The sequence below is a fragment of the Diabrotica virgifera genome, chromosome 3, assembly GCF_917563875.1.
Source record: "Diabrotica virgifera virgifera chromosome 3, PGI_DIABVI_V3a".
NCBI classification, from domain to species: Eukaryota; Metazoa; Arthropoda; class Insecta; order Coleoptera; family Chrysomelidae; genus Diabrotica; species Diabrotica virgifera.
In genome coordinates this window covers 127,760,171-127,779,675 of record NC_065445.1, presented here as the reverse complement: position 1 = coordinate 127,779,675, position 19,505 = coordinate 127,760,171, and the positions used below count along the sequence as shown (strand labels likewise).

At 33.2% G+C, this 19,505-nt stretch overlaps 1 protein-coding gene across 1 annotated transcript in view; it reads right to left on the bottom strand.

Annotated features, from left to right (window-relative positions):
* The window catches only part of LOC114343886 (coiled-coil and C2 domain-containing protein 2A), a 217,388-nt gene that overhangs the window by 75,656 nt on the left and 122,227 nt on the right, over positions 1 to 19,505 (bottom strand). The window contains exon 7 of the mRNA XM_050647533.1: positions 358 to 678. Within this exon, the coding sequence (XP_050503490.1) occupies positions 358 to 678 (321 nt within the window). The remainder of the gene's footprint in view (positions 1 to 357; positions 679 to 19,505) is intronic.

The following is a 19,505-nucleotide window of genomic DNA, read 5'->3' as shown; positions in this document are numbered from 1 at the left end:
AATGCACATGTCTGTTTATTTCTTCATATTTTTTGTCATACTTTATGAAAAAGAGAAGTTTGTACGACTCATAGAACAGAATAGGAGATATTTTTTTTTAGCCCGAACGTAATTGTTTAAAAACATTAAGAGCTGAAATTTGGGCAGTTTGTTACCACTGTAGTTTCAGTTTTTCACTTAAAGTTTATTCAAGTTTTATGTATTCATAATTAAAATTGTGAAAACTAATTCCAAAAATCCATTTGATTAACAATATAAAAATATTGTTAAAAATAGAGTTCATTGCCAATCTATATAGTGTAATTTGAAATCAAATTTATTAACACCTTTTGGTAAAAAGTGTTAACTAATACTTACTCTAATGGTATTGCCAATACTTCATTCCAACTTGCATTAGTACCTGTACTAGTATTGGTTCTCGCTACTATATTATTGTAAGTAACCTCAACATATGGGAATAATTCATTATTTTCTATTTCATCTTTATTAAAAGTACCTTTTTTTCTTCTTGGCAAGTTTTTGGCACTGATAACGTTAACTATTACATTAAGCTTGCCCTTTGGAACTTCCTGTAGTTCATCTGAACTATTTTTTTGTAAAATAGGTAGCGGTTTGTTAATCTTTGGTCGCCATCTAAACCAGTTAAAAAAGTTGCGTAGTATAGTTGTTACCATATAACTGTAAAATTTAATACATAAAAATAGCTGTAAAAAATAAGTGATACTAAGGGCCGATTTCTCATAACTCAGTTAATGTCTACATAGTTCAATTGACTGAGGTGTGTCCTGGAACTTCGGTTCTGTTGGGAAATGCAATTCTCATTGGCATTTCACGTTCTACGCCTTAATGTTTGTTGGCAATGCAAAAATCCCTAGTTTCTAGTAGCTTTCGAGAAATGCTAATAGGTGCCGAAAGGTAAAACTATAGCCATTTTGGATGAACTTTTTTATGCTCTCTGAACAACGTTATATTTAAGTACAGTCGGAAAAATGAAAGTCTACCCATGAACGATCACATCAATCACTTATTTTGTATTTGATTTATTTTTCTATAAATAACACGTTTGTTATAGAGAAAGATAGCAAATACAAAATAAATGATTGACGTGATCGTTTATTGGCATTCTTTAATTTTTCCGACTGTATTTACAGTCAGTCATTTTAATAATTAAGGGAAAATGAAAATGTAGTATGTCAAAGTGTGTAAATAATTTATTTCCTTAGCTGAGCGCTTTCGACATAAACGTCATCATCGGAGCTAATGGTCAAATACTAAAAAAGTACCGCTACATAGAGGTGTAAACAAGTGCATCTTAGGAATGTAAATTTGATTTTTAAATTGTGAATGCTAACTTAGTCCTCCGTACAACAGCAAACAGCAAAAAAACAGAAAGAAACGGCCACATACACGTTGCACAAAAACATATAAACTTTTTTCATGGTACGGGTGTCGATATCACCCGTCCATCCTTGGCCTAGTAACAACAGCTGACTGATGTATTTTAATAATAATTAATTTAATAATAATAAATAATTAATAATAATTAATTTAATAATAATTTAATAATAATTTTAATAATTAGTCATAAGCAGACCCGCCTAGAGGGGGGTACAGTCGGTACATTTTACCGGGGCCCGGCGATGTAAGGGGCAGGCGTCAACCAGACCAAAGACGTAATTATTCCAGTTTTTTTTCTCCTCACTTTATGTGCATAATGCGTTTACTTAATACTCGGCTATATTTAATATGACCACCTTTATTTTGAAATATAGGGCCTAGTATTGAGGCGACTGATAATTTGGAGACCGACGCAATATTTCGCTGTGAAATATTTAATATTTTCATAGATTGTATAATAAGCAACTTAAACAGAAGTTTTAATGCGGTAATTGAAATTCATTCGCTATTTATCATTTTATGGACATTCTGAGATGAAGATTACGCAAGTATTAAGAAAAATAATTGATATTGCGCGATTTTTATAAAGAAGACGATAGAGCGATGTACAAGGAGAATATTTGTGAATCTTAACTTTCTGCAATATATTTGCTTAATAAAATTAGACATCCCAGATTAAAATCATATCTTCCTAATGTCATTATAGTCGCAAAAGGGAAAAGATCCTTTAAGCTGGGCATTCACGGTCAATCCATTTGGAGCCACGCCAAATGGCTTCAGTCAAATGGATTGACGCCAAAATCATAGCCCATTCATGACCACTCCAAATTGGTTACTGGTTAACATTTCGTATTTGACGTGGTTCGGTGAAGACGCACAATGTCAGATTCCGAAGAAAAACTCAGCGTAGAATGAACGAAAAATGGAAGTGGGTTTGGACATTGACGGGAGGGTGGCGCGATGGCATGACGCGGTGTATCGCCACTCACGAGCAGACGGCATGATGGCTTGGCGTCAAGCAACGGCATGACGCGATGGATGAAGCGAATGGAAATCTGGATTTTGGCATCACGCCAAAAAAACAATTATGATTCAACACTCACGATCAAACTTTGACTGTATATCACGCCATTTAACGCGATGGCATAACCGTGAATGTCCACCTTTAGTTTTCTTTCTCGCATAAACAATGCTATGAGATCTACAATGAAACAGGATCGGGTAACTAGCCTAGCAACTTTGTGCATTGAGAATGATTTGGGGAAATTAGGTAAGATTTCGATTTTTCGAAAATTATAGGCATCTTTGCCAATCGAAAAGCACCGGTGATGTAAATAGTTTGACTATTATAAAAATGTAATCAAAATAATAAAAGTTATATTTGAAATATTTCTTAATATTTATTATTGATAATTTTATTTTTATAAAAATTAAACAATTTTTTTCGCTCTTCACTTTTTGCCGGGGGCCCTCTCTTCACTTCTTACCGGGGCCCACTCGTCCCTCTCGGCGGCCCTGGTCATAAGTCATAAGTCAATAACAAAAATACAAATAATGTTATCGTATTGCTTAGATATTCATTTAACGAATGATAATAAACTGATTTTGACATATTTTATGACAGCGTTTCATGTCAAATTGCATTAATACTACGCATGCGTAATCGGAAATCATCTGAACTGGGTTCATGAACGCTTGAATTTCAGCGTTCAGATTGAACGTAGTCTAATCCACCAAAATCGTTTGAACGGGAATTGAGAAAGACGATTTTGACTTTTAACTGTAGTTCTCTAAAAGTTCATGTTAATCTTCAGTTGAACTCGACATGAGAAATCGGCCCTAAAAGTTCAAGTCAAACTTGAGTTGAACTCGACATGAGAAATCGGCCCTAAAAGTTCAAGTCAAACTTGAGTTGAACTCAATATGAGAAATCAGCCCTTAGTATTAAAATATGCAACATATTCTTATCCAAAAAATATTATCCCGAATAATTTAGTACGCGCCTCCTAGTGCCGGGATACGGGCAACAATAGATTGGCTTATAGGCTGTCCTTACATTAAGTAAGAATCCTGGCCTATACACAAAACACACAGCCTATATACTTTGGTTACATTGGTGGTATGTTGGATAGATCGTGCAGGAAAATATATTTATGATGTTGGAATCTCCTGAGGTAAAATGTTTCGGAAGCAACCTGAGCCTCCGTTCCGATTTCCAGGTGCTAGGGAACAGGATGTTTCCGATTTCAGGGGCAACACCATTACAGGTTAGAAAAATCAGGATAGGGTCTTGGAATCTTGGAAGACTTACAGGTATAAATGTCCGATGAGAGTACGAGATAAATGTTCGATGTTACCAGAAGCACTTCTGAATCATGAATTGCAATGTATGAACATTGTAAATCATGATTTGGGATTTATACAATGTATATAATTGTAAATCATGTTTTGGGAGTGCTCTTCGTAATATTCAACGTGTCTTGGTTTGTTTATTTCTAATGCATCTTGATTGTAAACCAAGTATAGATACATACATTCTTGGGATGGATATCATGCAGAACAAATAATATAAATATATTATAGATCTTAAAAATAAAATCTTGTTTATTTAAAACGAAGAATTTGTCCCAAATTTCGAAGAACTGATACCTCAAGTAAGAATTCTAGTTTATGAAGATACAGAAATTCCTCAATATTCTGAAAGTATCATCCCGGCGAGACTGAGTCAAAAACCTGAAGGTCTATCTTTCGGCGTTGTGGAAAGCGAAGAACTCGTTAGCGACGGAATTTTGATAGCCAGATGCCTCGTGAATGTAGATGAAATAATTTGAGTGAGGGTTTCTAATTTGTCTAAAAAGCCTTTTAAATTGAAGAAAGAACCAGAAATAGCCCTCTGTACGCCAATAGAGAAAAATACCTAATCAGGTGCGAAAAATATTTGAAAAAGGATACATCTTTAAGTTACCCAGATTAAAGTTGGAATAAATACATTCAAAAAATAGATAAAGGGAAAGCATCTCTATAAGTTTCCAAATAGCATAAGACAGAGCAGGGTAGGACGCCCAATAATACGATGTCACACGCAATCGGGGCTAGTACTTCACGTACTAGGGGGAAAATGAATCCTATTTTACGTTAGCCTGTTAAAACGATTCATTTAAACTTGATACGTTAAAAAGCAACATTTTTTTCAGTGTTATAGTTAGAGACTGGAAAATATGCACTAAAAAATGTCTAAAATATGCATGCAATATGCATTTTAAAACAAGCTGAATATGCACAATTAACATGCAAATATGCATTTATATATGCACTTATTTTTATATGAATAATTTTATGGTTTACGTTAAATACATAAATAAATAAAAAATAATAAAAATAAATAAATAGGTTTGAATTTAAACCAAATTGTATTATTATTTCTTAATATATTTTTTTAACTTCAGGTTTTGTGACAAATAAAACGGCAAAATATTTTATTTTGACCACAAGATAAATAAGAGTACAATAAAATAAATGTACATATTTTTATTGTTACAATATTGATTCATATTTTCTAAACTAATATTATAAAAAGAGTACAATAAAACAAATTTACATATTTTTATTGTTACAATAAATAATCATATATTGATTCATATTTTCTAAACTAATATTATGTCTTCTATCTGTTAATATTTGTTTATAGGCAGAAAAAGATCTCTCAACGTCACAAGATGTAATTGGGGCATATTTAAACTTTGCTATTAGAGACGGATCCATATTAATATTTTCATCGAAGTTTCCAAAATTGATTATATTATTTATTGAACGCAATAAAGTGAAACCCTCATTTTTGTTTAAAACGTCATCAAGTTTATCTTTAATTTTTACTCCAATTTCCCCATTCAGATTTGTTATTTTCTGTTTAACCGAATCAACAATAGACATACTATTGTGAAGACATAAATTTTGAGCCTCTAATTTTGTAATTGAACTTTCAATGATATCGAAATTCGATTTTATATACAACAATTGATTTTTAATAGACTTTTCTTTAAAAATATTTTGACAGTTATCAATAGCGGTACAAGTCGGATCAAAACTTGAAATAACGCTTTTGATGTCGTCGTAGTGTTCAGATAAAAATATAGCACTTTTAAGCCAAGTTCCCCATCTGGTTAATACTGGTTCTGGTGGTAAAGGAATATCGGGAAGCATCTCCCTATATACCTGTACACGTAGTGGTGCTTTCAGAAATACTTTTTTTACATTATTTATTAAGGTGTTTACATTGGGAAATTCAATTCTAACTTTCTCTGCAACTCTGTTTAGGCCGTGCGCCAAACATGTACAGTGAATTAAATTAGGGAAAAAGATTTTAAGATTGGATGCAGCTTTCATCATATATGAGGCGGCATCACTAAGCATTAATAATATTTTTTCAAATGGTACTTGATCAGGTAAAAAAAAATTTGTTAGGGATTCGTTAACAAATCTAGCTATTGTAGCATAGTTTGTTTTTTCCAAACATTTTACACTAATTAAGTATGAGTTTTTAAAATCGCCAGAGTCGTTAAGAACTCCAACAATTAGATTCGCAATTTGTCGACCCTTTGTATCCGTTGTTTCGTCGACGGAAATCCAAAGATAATCGGCTTTTAACTGATTTTTAATACTCGTCATCACATCTTTGTAACATGCACTGACATATTTTTTCCGAAGAGTTGAAGAACTTGGTATTTGAGCTGGTTTATCTTTAATCTTGCAATAAGTTTTTAAAAAGTTTTGACACGATTTATGTTCTAACTTGTGCAGAGGGATATTGCAGTTAAAAAAAAAATGGCATAAATCCTTTGCAAAGGTTTCTTGCCCAACTGACGTATTCTGAATCTGCAAACTGTTCTGTAGAATCTGCTGGCGAGGTTTATTATCATTTTTTGATAGCTTAGTTTGGTGAAGTGAAGTTTTTATGTGTTGAACTACTTGGAATTTCTTTTGACATGGAATCTGGAATATAATGATAATGATGTTTTAGATGTTTTCGTAAATAGATACCTACATTAAAATGATCAAACTTTTTAAACCTCCCCCAATTTTTTTTTATTTCTCAAAGTGAAATTGAAATCGTCAAACAATAAAGTACAGTCAGTGTACCGTAGTATACAGGGTGGGCCACTCTCAACACCTCGCTCTGTATAAGCCAAACCGTTGCGAACTTTAAAAAACAGTTTTTGAAGAAATGGGACGGTTTGTCATTTTAGAATAGACAGACACATAGATGTGCAAAGAAGTTTGATAAGTTTAAAAATCTATTGAAGTGGAGAACTTACCTTTTTATCACAAATGGTGCAAAACATACTTTCACTGTCGATAACTTTTAGATGATTGTTACTTCCAATCCAACTTCTGAGAAGACTTGATTTTTCCCTTGCTACTTTAGGCATTTTCACAATAATAATAAAATGATTTTTTTACACAGTATAGTCAATAGTAATAGTACTGTAACAGTTCGGCCTATTTCCCCGTGTTAAATCCCATAAGAAATCGCTAAGGTTCATTCTGGTCATTTTTGTCTCGTTTTGCGACTGCGCATGCGCGAAGGCTCGTCTGATCGTGACGAGTTATCTCCGTTGTTATTGGTCCGCTCGTGGCGTGTGAGGTTTGGAAGGGGACACGGCATTCTCGCATACGTTGTTACTTATGTGTTCCCTCACCACTTTCGAATCTAAATTTATAACACCACGCCCGTTTATGAATATTTCTAGGCAGCATATGTCTCTCATAAATTTAATAAGGTAATGTTTTGCTATACTTCATTATATTTGTATTTGTTAAAGCGTGATGAGGAAGGATTAGTTTGTGTGAAATAAAGACATCTGCATGTCTTAATAATAACCGCCAAGGTTTTTAATATCTAAAAATAACTTAACCATCTGGCAGTCTAATCAGCATCCGGTACTTCAGGGCAAATGAGGGGAGCAACGACCAACAGTGGGAGTAAACATTCGGTCTAAAAATTGCATTCAATCATTAACATATTTAAAGCATAGGCCTCTTCTTTCCATCTCTCGCAAAGTATAATATACAGGGTATAGTCAGAAAGTTAAACCATTTTTCTTTCCGTCTGTCGAAAAGCATAATATACAGGGTGTAGTCAGAAAGTCAAACCAATTTTTCTTTCCGTCTGTCACAGAGTATAATATACAGGAGGTAGTCAGGAAGTCAAACCAATTCTTTCCGTGTATCACAGAGTATAATATACAGGGTTTAGTCAGAAAGTCAAACCAATTCAACATATACCATTCTTACGGCCAAACCAACAAACATCCACCGTCTTCTACGATTGAATACTACTATACATGAATCTCCAGCCAATCACACACCTGTTCCTAGAGACATATACCATCCTTACGGCCAAACCAACAAACACCCACCGTCTTCTATGATTGAACACTACTATTCATAAATCTCCATCCAATCGTGATTGTGAGTTGCATACTTTATTTTATCTACGGCAAGTCGGGTAATATGTTTTGTAGGTAGGTAACTCAGGTAAAAAAAAATGGGAATATATGTTTTATTAGAAAAATCGTTCAACAATATAGCATAGCACAAACAATTGTTGGATATATAGATATGATGCATATGTGGTCATAGAAAAGGCATTTAACATAGTGAAAATAAGCAGTAGTATTAAAATAAAAAAAAACATTGTACTGTATTTTACCTATGCCCATAAATTAATTTAGGTTACATAGACTGAAAAAAGGTTAGCAAGGACAGTCAAGCAGTAAGTAATGGTTAAATATAATATGTAAACGTTAATAAAATAATGTTAGCATCTAAGCGATGGAATGTGAGTAAAGCGATGAATAAAAATAATGTAAGCATGAAATAAATGAAAGGTAGTCATTTCGGTCGAACATAAATTTGTTGAAAAAACAAAAATATATTCTTAACAGCAGCCACCAACGTGAAGGTACGACTACATAGACCGCCATGTTAGTAGGGGTGATGGTTAGTAGGAATGAAATATTTTACATTATATGATAATATATTTAATAACGGCAATATACTTAACTTACTTACTAAGGTCACTCTATTACTTGGTTTAGTAGACATCTTTTTATTGATCTGTCGGACATCTTTTATGTATTCTTATTAATGTTAAAACACCGATACTTTGGTATCAATTCATTCGTTACTAAGTTCTATAGTATTCAAAAATGAATTATTAGGGGGAAAATAACTCTAGGTTATCTAATCTTAAAACTAGGGATTTTCCGACTCCTGTTTTGTGACAGGCTATCGACGACTTAAAACTAAATCGGGGTAAGAAGACCATTAAGTTATCGATTGTCTTAACTTGGAGGCTACACGAGCAACGGTTCCAGAGTTAACTAGAACGGCTCATTAATTTGCCAGTGGTCCATATCAGATATCTTTTTAGTGGTCATAACTAAACATCTTTTTATATGGGTTAATCTTAATAATTATTCTTCATTTAGAGATAATATATACAAAACTACGATCTACTAGAATCATCATATGTTAAAAAAAACGATGAGTGCAGGAAAGGTTGAGGAATGTAGTAAAAAGGGTCTGTTCCTGATATCAGTATGTTAGCTGTAATAAATAAAGTTTTAAAAATTACAATATTCAATCATCTAAATAATCTTAGTGGTGTAAAAACGATTAGTGATAGGGTGATAAGAGGATTATATTATTAAAAAATGTCTAATTCTGATGTACTTATCAATATTGCAGTTGTAATAGATAAAGTTTTAAGAAATGACTATATTCAATCAGCATCCATCTTAAAGTCAATCGAATCATCAATGGTAAATGTTAAAATAAGTTTATTAAAATTTTTGTCTTAAATCTAATCAACATCCATCTCAAGAGTATCAATTAAATAGTGCCCAAAGGGAAGCGTATCATAAGAACCCTGAATGTGTTGTCTTTTATCATCATTGGAGCTGAGCGCAATCTTGCTTTGAGTTATAGAATAAACTTGGTGTTTAGCAGAGCGTATAAGATTTTGCGTGGCAGTCTTTGTTGTGAAGGTATCTAAACATTCTACGTAGTCCTCAAAAGTAATTTTAGTATTTACTACAGATTTCTTTACCCCCTTCGCCTTCTTTGTAACACCATAATTTCGTATAATATTATCAATTTCATCATCCTCATACTCTTGTTCTTTCAACTTCCCCCTCAGCTTTTCAATGTCATTATCTGTGGTAGCTGCTTTTGTCGTGTATAATTTCGATCGGAGTCCTATGTAATCGGTCATAATGCAGCCATTATTCTCATCTTTCATTATGCCCAATACCTTCTTATTAACCAGAGGGATGTTGTAAATGTTATCTTTAGGATAGTCTGAGGTATCAAAATATTTATAGCAATCATGTATCATTGCTTCATACGGGTCTTTTTCCCGTATCTCCACAATCACCGAATCTGTATCTGTATAGCAGGTCGAAAAGTTTTCTCCGAACCTGCTAGCTAAGTAGCCATATTGGAAATCATATATGGTTGTTTTCGCCAAATCTAAAATACTCATTCCAACATAAATCGGTTTAACTAACCATATTTCCGCTCTATGCATCTCAACAGCAATCAAATTGTCATTAAAGATAGTGGCGTTTTTAAACAGGGGGCTACTTATTCTAGCTTCAGCTCCATAACGACCCTCCCACTCTGTCAGCAATTTAATATCAACGCGCCTGCGCACACACTCTAAAGTCTTACCGAACACTGCATTGTTCATAAGCTTAAACAGATTCTTTTCAAACTCATTTTTTGCTGCCTTCCGGAGATTTGTATTCAAGTCGATGTATGACTTTAACCAAGGAGACTGCTTAAATTTCAGGACTCGATGAATCTTTTTTAGTATTAATCCATGAGCTAGCGCTTGCTTCAAGGCCCTGTAATGAATTACATATCTTTCTTTATCATGAAGGGTAGCCATTAATTTGGTCAGCTCTCGCGGACGTTTAGGAGGTTTCATAGTTTTCGGGTTCAAGGATTGGGGACAGAAAGGGATGTCTTTATGACGATCATGGAGATGTTGAGGGTACTCCAGATCGACCTCGAGAATGCACCCTTCAGAAGAATCGTCCGGAATACTAAGAACGTCGATGTTAGTATCAGTCCACTCGAAACCTCCAAATGGAAGATATTGCGACATTGCCCACCCATATTGATTATTGACATCGAAATACATCAGATAGGAGTCGGGCTTAGATGGGTCGTAAGATACCATGTACTTGTTATTAGCATGAACACGACGTTTCGAGCAAACTTGACTCAAACCGCCACGAATGCCACGCTCCACAAACAAATGCATATCTGGATCAGTTAAGAGTTCAAGTTCCTGTTTTGTATACTTAAGCATTGCATCCCACGTGAATCCAGGTAGAGTAAAGTAATGAGCGGGGTCAAGATTATATGTTTCGAGACAACTGGAGCGGAACCGTTCGAAAACATCGGCAAGAAGAAGAATATCTGTTTTCATGTAGAGATCGACGTAATCTCCGAGAGAAGAACAAGAGAATGAGGACCAGACTTGGAGGGCGCGATGATAATGGCGGCGAGGACAAGGTTTATCCTCAAGTTTATTATAAAAAGACTCGATAGACGGCAGACATGTTTCAATAAAGCGATCAAAAGAATCAATATAATCATAAGGCATGATACCTTTCGCAGTAAGAAGAATGAATTGCTCCTCGGGAAGGAAAGCATATTGAGAGCGGAGATTAGGATATTCGGTCAAATAAGATGAGAGCTTATCGAGAGAAGACGCCATAAATCGAAAGCTATCGATGAAACGAAATTTAATTCGAGCACCATTAATGTGTTTAGTGAAAGATATATATTTTTCCTTAGTGATAGGAAGAAGATCTACGGGACCTTTGATGTGAGTAGCAATATCAGTAACAATGAAGTGGGCATCATATCCGCTGAGGTTATGAAATATCACAGGGATAGTGTGAGCATCTTTGTAATTAATGTTACACCCTTCATGAGCTGCAAATCGATAATTATTTTCTGGGATCAGGTGATTATGGTCTCGCATTTTCTTATCCCTGGGGGAGAAGCGCTGCTCACAAATATGACAATGAGTGGCTGCTTGAAAATCACTCTCTTGCTGAAAGGTCATATTAATATCAAATGGGCACATAAACACCGTAGAAACATCCTCAGCAAGCTGATTTAGTTCATCTGCGAACCATTTCATGCAATCTTTTCCACGATATGATTTGTAAAATGACAGAGAATCATCATAGGAACATTTAAAGTAATACCCAACGGCAGCAGGTATATGTTTTTGATAGGTAGTCTTTTCCGCACTATGTTCCAGAACGCTTTCGAGATCTGCGTATACGGCGAAGGGGGCTTTTAGTTTATTCCTGAAATTCTTAAATTTTAACATTTTTTGGCTTTCTTCAGGCATTTTAATGGCTGTTTCATTTATTCTTTCACAATCGTTGATGTGAGCTTCTAGCTGTGTAGATGATGAAAATGGTTGTAAACATCGATCACAGATAAGATCCATTCGCCCTTTGCAGCATGTCTTATGAACATTCAACTTTTCTTGCGATCGAAAATAATGGAGGCAGCCATCACAGAAATATTTTGTTCCATCACATTTGCTAAGCTGCTTGGAAAGGAGGCGAGATAGATTTTTTATCCAAACGTAATGATATCTAACTTGCTCGTCATTATTATCTTGTATCAAAAGCAGATTCACATGTTTATCCTTCTTGTTTTTTGTTAGGAAGGTTGGGAGGGTCGTATAGTTTTTCTTTTCCTTTTTCAAAATGTATACATTGATCGATATATTATTCTGCTTTTCAAAATTCGGAATCTGTTTGATGGTCATTGGCCACTGAATACCTTTAAGTTTTAATATGGTCGAGTAATGTGGGTAAGATGACATTAAATCAGAGTTACTCCGACAAGGATATAATGCCGATATGACAGCCCATGCAAAGCATGCCTCATCATCATTCTTAACATTAATGCATGCCTGTTTTCTTTTTATCTGAGGGGGAAGTTCAATGTATGAGGAGCCAAGCTGTGGTGTAAATTTGTTTATATTAACCCCCAGGTTAACAACCGCTTTTAGTGCCCAGCCACTATCTCTCTCTTGGAATTCTTCCAAGTCTCTGTTGATGGGTTCCACTACTTTTTTCTCGAACCATTCATCAATATTGGTGTCTCTATAAATAGCTGAGTTTGAAGTAGTGAAGTACTTGGTTTCATTTATCATCTTTTCACCTTGAGCAATCTCGAACTCTCCTCCAAATGCTATGTTAACTTTCACTGCAGCGTTATTTTTTAAGGCATTTTGGATTCGTCGCTTGAACAGAGCTTTGCAATCAACCAGGAAACTTCCCGGGTCCTTGTGTTTAAGGTTCGAAATGACTCCAGTCTGAATTCTTGAATTAAATGTAGATACAGAGTCATCCCATTGTACCCTACGCTTTGCAGTCTCCGGTAGAGTTTTTAGTCCCGCCCCCTTCTTCTGTTCGGCGTTTAGTTGGTTTCTTAACGTTTTTACCAGTCGCATCTGGGCTTCGAGGTGGTGCTTTTCGCCAATCGTCTTTGCAAACCTCATTCTATTATGAATCATTTTAATCGCTTTTTTACACTCTACCAACCCTTTTCTTAACTTTTTTTCATTATAATTGTCAGATATTAACCCCAAGATGGATGAAATATACATAATAAGTTTAGCCAACATGTTAAATTAAAACTAAAAAATTTAATATTAAATTATCAATAAAATTTTCTAAAATTGCCTATTTAAAGCAAAAATTATGAAAAGGTCAAAATTATCAAAAAAATTCAAAAATTAAAAAAAAAAATCAAAATCAAAATTTACCACACACCGAAGCACACGTAAATGATTTACCAAAGCACTGAAGGAAGATCTGAAACAGAATGAGAAAATACAAGTTACGTCAAGTATTTATTAAACTTTGGTCGGACGGAAAACTGAATGGTGATACGTTATGCTCAAAAGGCCCCTGAAATGAGTAGATTTGTGCTTGTTTTCTCATAAGAATCAATGTAAAAGTGCTGTATTTAACATATTTATTGAAATCATCAAATACTTCATCCAGTTCAGTGCTGATAGTTATAAGTTTATTGCATGTGTTCATGGACTTGATATCTGATAGATTGGTGTCAGGTTTTAGATAAATAGCAATTATTTCAAAATTTACCTTAATCGTATTGTGCTGATGTAGATATTCACTCAAAATGTTCAAAAACTTTGGGTTTAACATGTTTTAAAAATCAATTATAATCCAGTTTTTATCACTACTAAAACGATAAGATGCGATTCTGATTTAAACGCATGCGTCAATTTTAAAACACATCCATATATCACTTCCAATTTAAGCGGTCTTAATCTTTTTTCGGGAATATAATAATCACCATTAAGCTTATTATCACTATTTACATTTCCGTATTTACATATGTTCCTACGTCGCGACAGCTTATCCGAGCGCGAAAACGATTTATTACACTTACTACACGTATTATAATTCACGATAAACTAATGAGGAGCTCCACTAATTTGCCTTAAATAGGATAAAGATACGAGAATATTAACCCCACCATATCATTTTTGACGATGTTGATCGATAGTTATTTTTAGACCGAACACCGGCTAGTCTAGTCTGCATCCTGTTTGATATATATTTTCTTCATGCGAAATGAGGAACATCTGGCAATTGTGATAAATTAAGAAAGATGATATTGTGGGAACTCATTTCTTGGTTTTTCTCATACAAATTGGCAGCTGTCGTAAAGCGGACATTAAGACATAATTAAAAAAATTTAACTGAACCTCCACACACACTGTGAGAAACACAGTTGGTATTTTTTGTGAAGAATATAACTATGCATCTGCCGATCTAAGCACCGAGGTTTTAATATCTAAAAATAACTTAAGCATCTGGCAGTCTACTCAACATCCGGGCATGCCAGATGAGGGAGCAACGGCCAACAGTGGTAGTGATGATTCGGTATAAAAATAGCATTAAATCATTAACATATTTAAAGCAAAGGCCTCTTCTTCTCGTCTGGCGAAAAGTGTAATATACAGTGGGTAGTCAGAAAGTCAAACCAATTCTTCTTTCCGTCTATCGCAAAGTATAATATACAGGGTGTAGTCTGAAAGTCAAACCAATTTTTCTTCTCTACATGTGTCGCAAAGTATAATATACAGGGTATAGTCAAACCAATTCTTCTTTCCGTCTGTAACAAAGTATAATATACATGGTGTAGGTAGAAAGTCAAACCAAGAACCAGGAAATAAATTACAAATATAAGAGCACACGAGTTATGAAACAACCATCTTACAAGCAAAAACGACACAGCATATAATGAAATCAGTAAAATAGCGAAAAGGCAAGACGTCATAATCAGGGTAAAACCTCCATATATATTTGTGAATGGAAGAAACAACACAAGATATAAAATTAAAGTGTTGGAAAACTCATACCAAAGTAATATGTATACGTGTGTTCAATATTTCTATAAACCTTGTTATTTAATCTAATCATGAATTAAAATTTCTAGTGTAAATCTTAAGATCCAGTTTGAGATAGGATTTCAATGTTCCTTTTTATTTTTTCAAATAATTTAAGATACCGCTTATTTGGTTATATGTATACCTACAGTTGCAGCATCAATAATATTACTTATTTTGTAATTACCCACCATCCAGATAATTATTGATAAATAAAATATGTATGATTAGCAGCAGAGTCCCAGGTATTTGTCACATTTTCCGTTCATTTTTTGTATTTTCCAGATATTTTTCTGAACTCTCTTATTATCCATTTATTTTTTGAATTTTGCAAGTATTTTTAACATTTTTCGTAATTTTTCGGGTATTTTTCATATTTTCCATATATTTTTCTGAACTTTCTTATTATCCATCTATTTTTTGAATTTTGCAAGTATTTTTAACATTTTTCGGGTATTTTTCATATTTTCCAGATATTTTTCTGAACTCTCTTATTATCCATTTATTTTTTGAATTTTGCAAGTATTTTTAACATGTTTCGTAATTTTTCGGGTATTTTTCATATTTTCCAGATATTTTTCTGAACTCTCTTATTATCCATCTATTTTTTGAATTTTGCAAGTATTTTTAACATTTTTCGTAATTTTTCGGGTATTTTTCATATTTTCCAGATATTTTTCTGAACTCTCTTATTATCCATCTATTTTTTGAATTTTGCAAGTATTTTTAACATTTTTCGTAATTTTTCGGGCATTTTTCATATTTTCCGAGGTATTTTTTAACATTTTGTCATCCACTTTAAAAAAAAAACGACAACAACGAAAATCTTTTATGTTAACCATTTTCAGTTGTACTGTTACAAATACACCACATTATTCTTAAAGATTTTATAAGGTCGGCTGAATGTCTCCGGACCTGCGTATAATTTGTCTCCTTTTCATTACTGAGAAATTGCAACGAATTTGTCTATTTGGCGAAAAATATCTAATTGACACAATTTTATAGGAAAACTTTACCGTTGTACCGTTTTATTCACTGTTTTCATTTGTTGAGTAACATATTTAAATTATTTTTATTTTAAATAGTTTCATAGTCTTTTCTAATTATCATTCTTTATAGCTTATTTATCCTCCGCAAGACTTCCGCATTTGTTATATGGCTCAGGTAGTATATCGTCGTCATCAGACCCAAACTTCGTATGTAAACTTTTTGACGAAATCTACTTTTGTGGTATGGCCATTCATCTAGTCGACTTTTATTGTAAGACCTCGTAATAAAATTATCGGTAGATATGAGGTTTGGATTGTCATTAAATTTCTTTCGATCTGTACAATGTCAGGTTACTCGTTTTTATACAAACTTTCTACTATATAACTAATAATTCTAGTAACTATATAACTAGTAATTTGAAAATATTAAACATACATACTTAAATAAAATGAGTAGTGTAATTATGTCCTAGCAAACCGGATGCAGGTGTTCACTGCCAGATGTTCCAACTCATTTTGCTAGTACAATATCATATATTCCCTCACCCTATTTTTAGACCGGATGTCGAGACTGCCAGATGGCCAGATCGTTGACCCTGCTCATTTTGCTAGTACATAATTACACTACTCATTTTATTTAAGTATGTATGTTTAATATTTTCAAATTACTAGTTATATAGTTACTAGAATTATTAGTTATATAGTAGAAAGTTTGTATAAAAACGAGTAACCTGACATTGTACAGATCGAAAGAAATTTAATGACAATCCAAACCTCATATCTACCGATAATTTTATTACGAGGTCTTACAATAAAAGTCGACTAGATGAATGGCCATACCACAAAAGTAGATTTCGTCAAAAAGTTTACATACGAAGTTTGGGTCTGATGACGACGATATACTACCTGAGCCATATAACAAATGCGGAAGTCTTGCGGAGGATAAATAAGCTATAAAGAATGATAATTAGAAAAGACTATGAAACTATTTAAAATAAAAATAATTTAAATATGTTACTCAACAAATGAAAACAGTGAATAAAACGGTACAACGGTAAAGTTTTCCTATAAAATTGTGTCAATTAGATATTTTTCGCCAAATAGACAAATTCGTTGCAATTTCTCAGTAATGAAAAGGAGACAAATTATACGCAGGTCCGGAGACATTCAGCCGACCTTATAAAATCTTTAAGAATAATGTGGTGTATTTGTAACAGTACAACTGAAAATGGTTAACATAAAAGATTTTCGTTGTTGTCGTTTTTTTTTTAAAGTGGATGACAAAATGTTAAAAAATACCTCGGAAAATATGAAAAATGCCCGAAAAATTACGAAAAATGTTAAAAATACTTGCAAAATTCAAAAAATAGATGGATAATAAGAGAGTTCAGAAAAATATCTGGAAAATATGAAAAATACCCGAAAAATTACGAAAAATGTTAAAAATACTTGCAAAATTCAAAAAATAGATGGATAATAAGAGAGTTCAGAAAAATATCTGGAAAATATGAAAAATACCCGAAAAATTACGAAACATGTTAAAAATACTTGCAAAATTCAAAAAATAAATGGATAATAAGAGAGTTCAGAAAAATATCTGGAAAATATGAAAAATACCCGAAAAATGTTAAAAATACTTGCAAAATTCAAAAAATAGATGGATAATAAGAAAGTTCAGAAAAATATATGGAAAATATGAAAAATACCCGAAAAATTACGAAAAATGTTAAAAATACTTGCAAAATTCAAAAAATAAATGGATAATAAGAGAGTTCAGAAAAATATCTGGAAAATACAAAAAATGAACGGAAAATGTGACAAATACCTGGGACTCTGCTGCTAATCATACATATTTTATTTATCAATAATTATCTGGATGGTGGGTAATTACAAAATAAGTAATATTATTGATGCTGCAACTGTAGGTATACATATAACCAAATAAGCGGTATCTTAAATTATTTGAAAAAATAAAAAGGAACATTGAAATCCTATCTCAAACTGGATCTTAAGATTTACACTAGAAATTTTAATTCATGATTAGATTAAATAACAAGGTTTATAGAAATATTGAACACACGTATACATATTACTTTGGTATGAGTTTTCCAACACTTTAATTTTATATCTTGTGTTGTTTCTTCCATTCACAAATATATATGGAGGTTTTACCCTGATTATGACGTCTTGCCTTTTCGCTATTTTACTGATTTCATTATATGCTGTGTCGTTTTTGCTTGTAAGATGGTTGTTTCATAACTCGTGTGCTCTTATATTTGTAATTTATTTCCTGGTTCTTGGTTTGACTTTCTACCTACACCATGTATATTATACTTTGTTACAGACGGAAAGAAGAATTGGTTTGACTATACCCTGTATATTATACTTTGCGACACATGTAGAGAAGAAAAATTGGTTTGACTTTCAGACTACACCCTGTATATTATACTTTGCGATAGACGGAAAGAAGAATTGGTTTGACTTTCTGACTACCCACTGTATATTACACTTTTCGCCAGACGAGAAGAAGAGGCCTTTGCTTTAAATATGTTAATGATTTAATGCTATTTTTATACCGAATCATCACTACCACTGTTGGCCGTTGCTCCCTCATCTGGCATGCCCGGATGTTGAGTAGACTGCCAGATGCTTAAGTTATTTTTAGATATTAAAACCTCGGTGCTTAGATCGGCAGATGCATAGTTATATTCTTCACAAAAAATACCAACTGTGTTTCTCACAGTGTGTGTGGAGGTTCAGTTAAATTTTTTTAATTATGTCTTAATGTCCGCTTTACGACAGCTGCCAATTTGTATGAGAAAAACCAAGAAATGAGTTCCCACAATATCATCTTTCTTAATTTATCACAATTGCCAGATGTTCCTCATTTCGCATGAAGAAAATATATATCAAACAGGATGCAGACTAGACTAGCCGGTGTTCGGTCTAAAAATAACTATCGATCAACATCGTCAAAAATGATATGGTGGGGTTAATATTCTCGTATCTTTATCCTATTTAAGGCAAATTAGTGGAGCTCCTCATTAGTTTATCGTGAATTATAATACGTGTAGTAAGTGTAATAAATCGTTTTCGCGCTCGGATAAGCTGTCGCGACGTAGGAACATATGTAAATACGGAAATGTAAATAGTGATAATAAGCTTAATGGTGATTATTATATTCCCGAAAAAAGATTAAGACCGCTTAAATTGGAAGTGATATATGGATGTGTTTTAAAATTGACGCATGCGTTTAAATCAGAATCGCATCTTATCGTTTTAGTAGTGATAAAAACTGGATTATAATTGATTTTTAAAACATGTTAAACCCAAAGTTTTTGAACATTTTGAGTGAATATCTACATCAGCACAATACGATTAAGGTAAATTTTGAAATAATTGCTATTTATCTAAAACCTGACACCAATCTATCAGATATCAAGTCCATGAACACATGCAATAAACTTATAACTATCAGCACTGAACTGGATGAAGTATTTGATGATTTCAATAAATATGTTAAATACAGCACTTTTACATTGATTCTTATGAGAAAACAAGCACAAATCTACTCATTTCAGGGGCCTTTT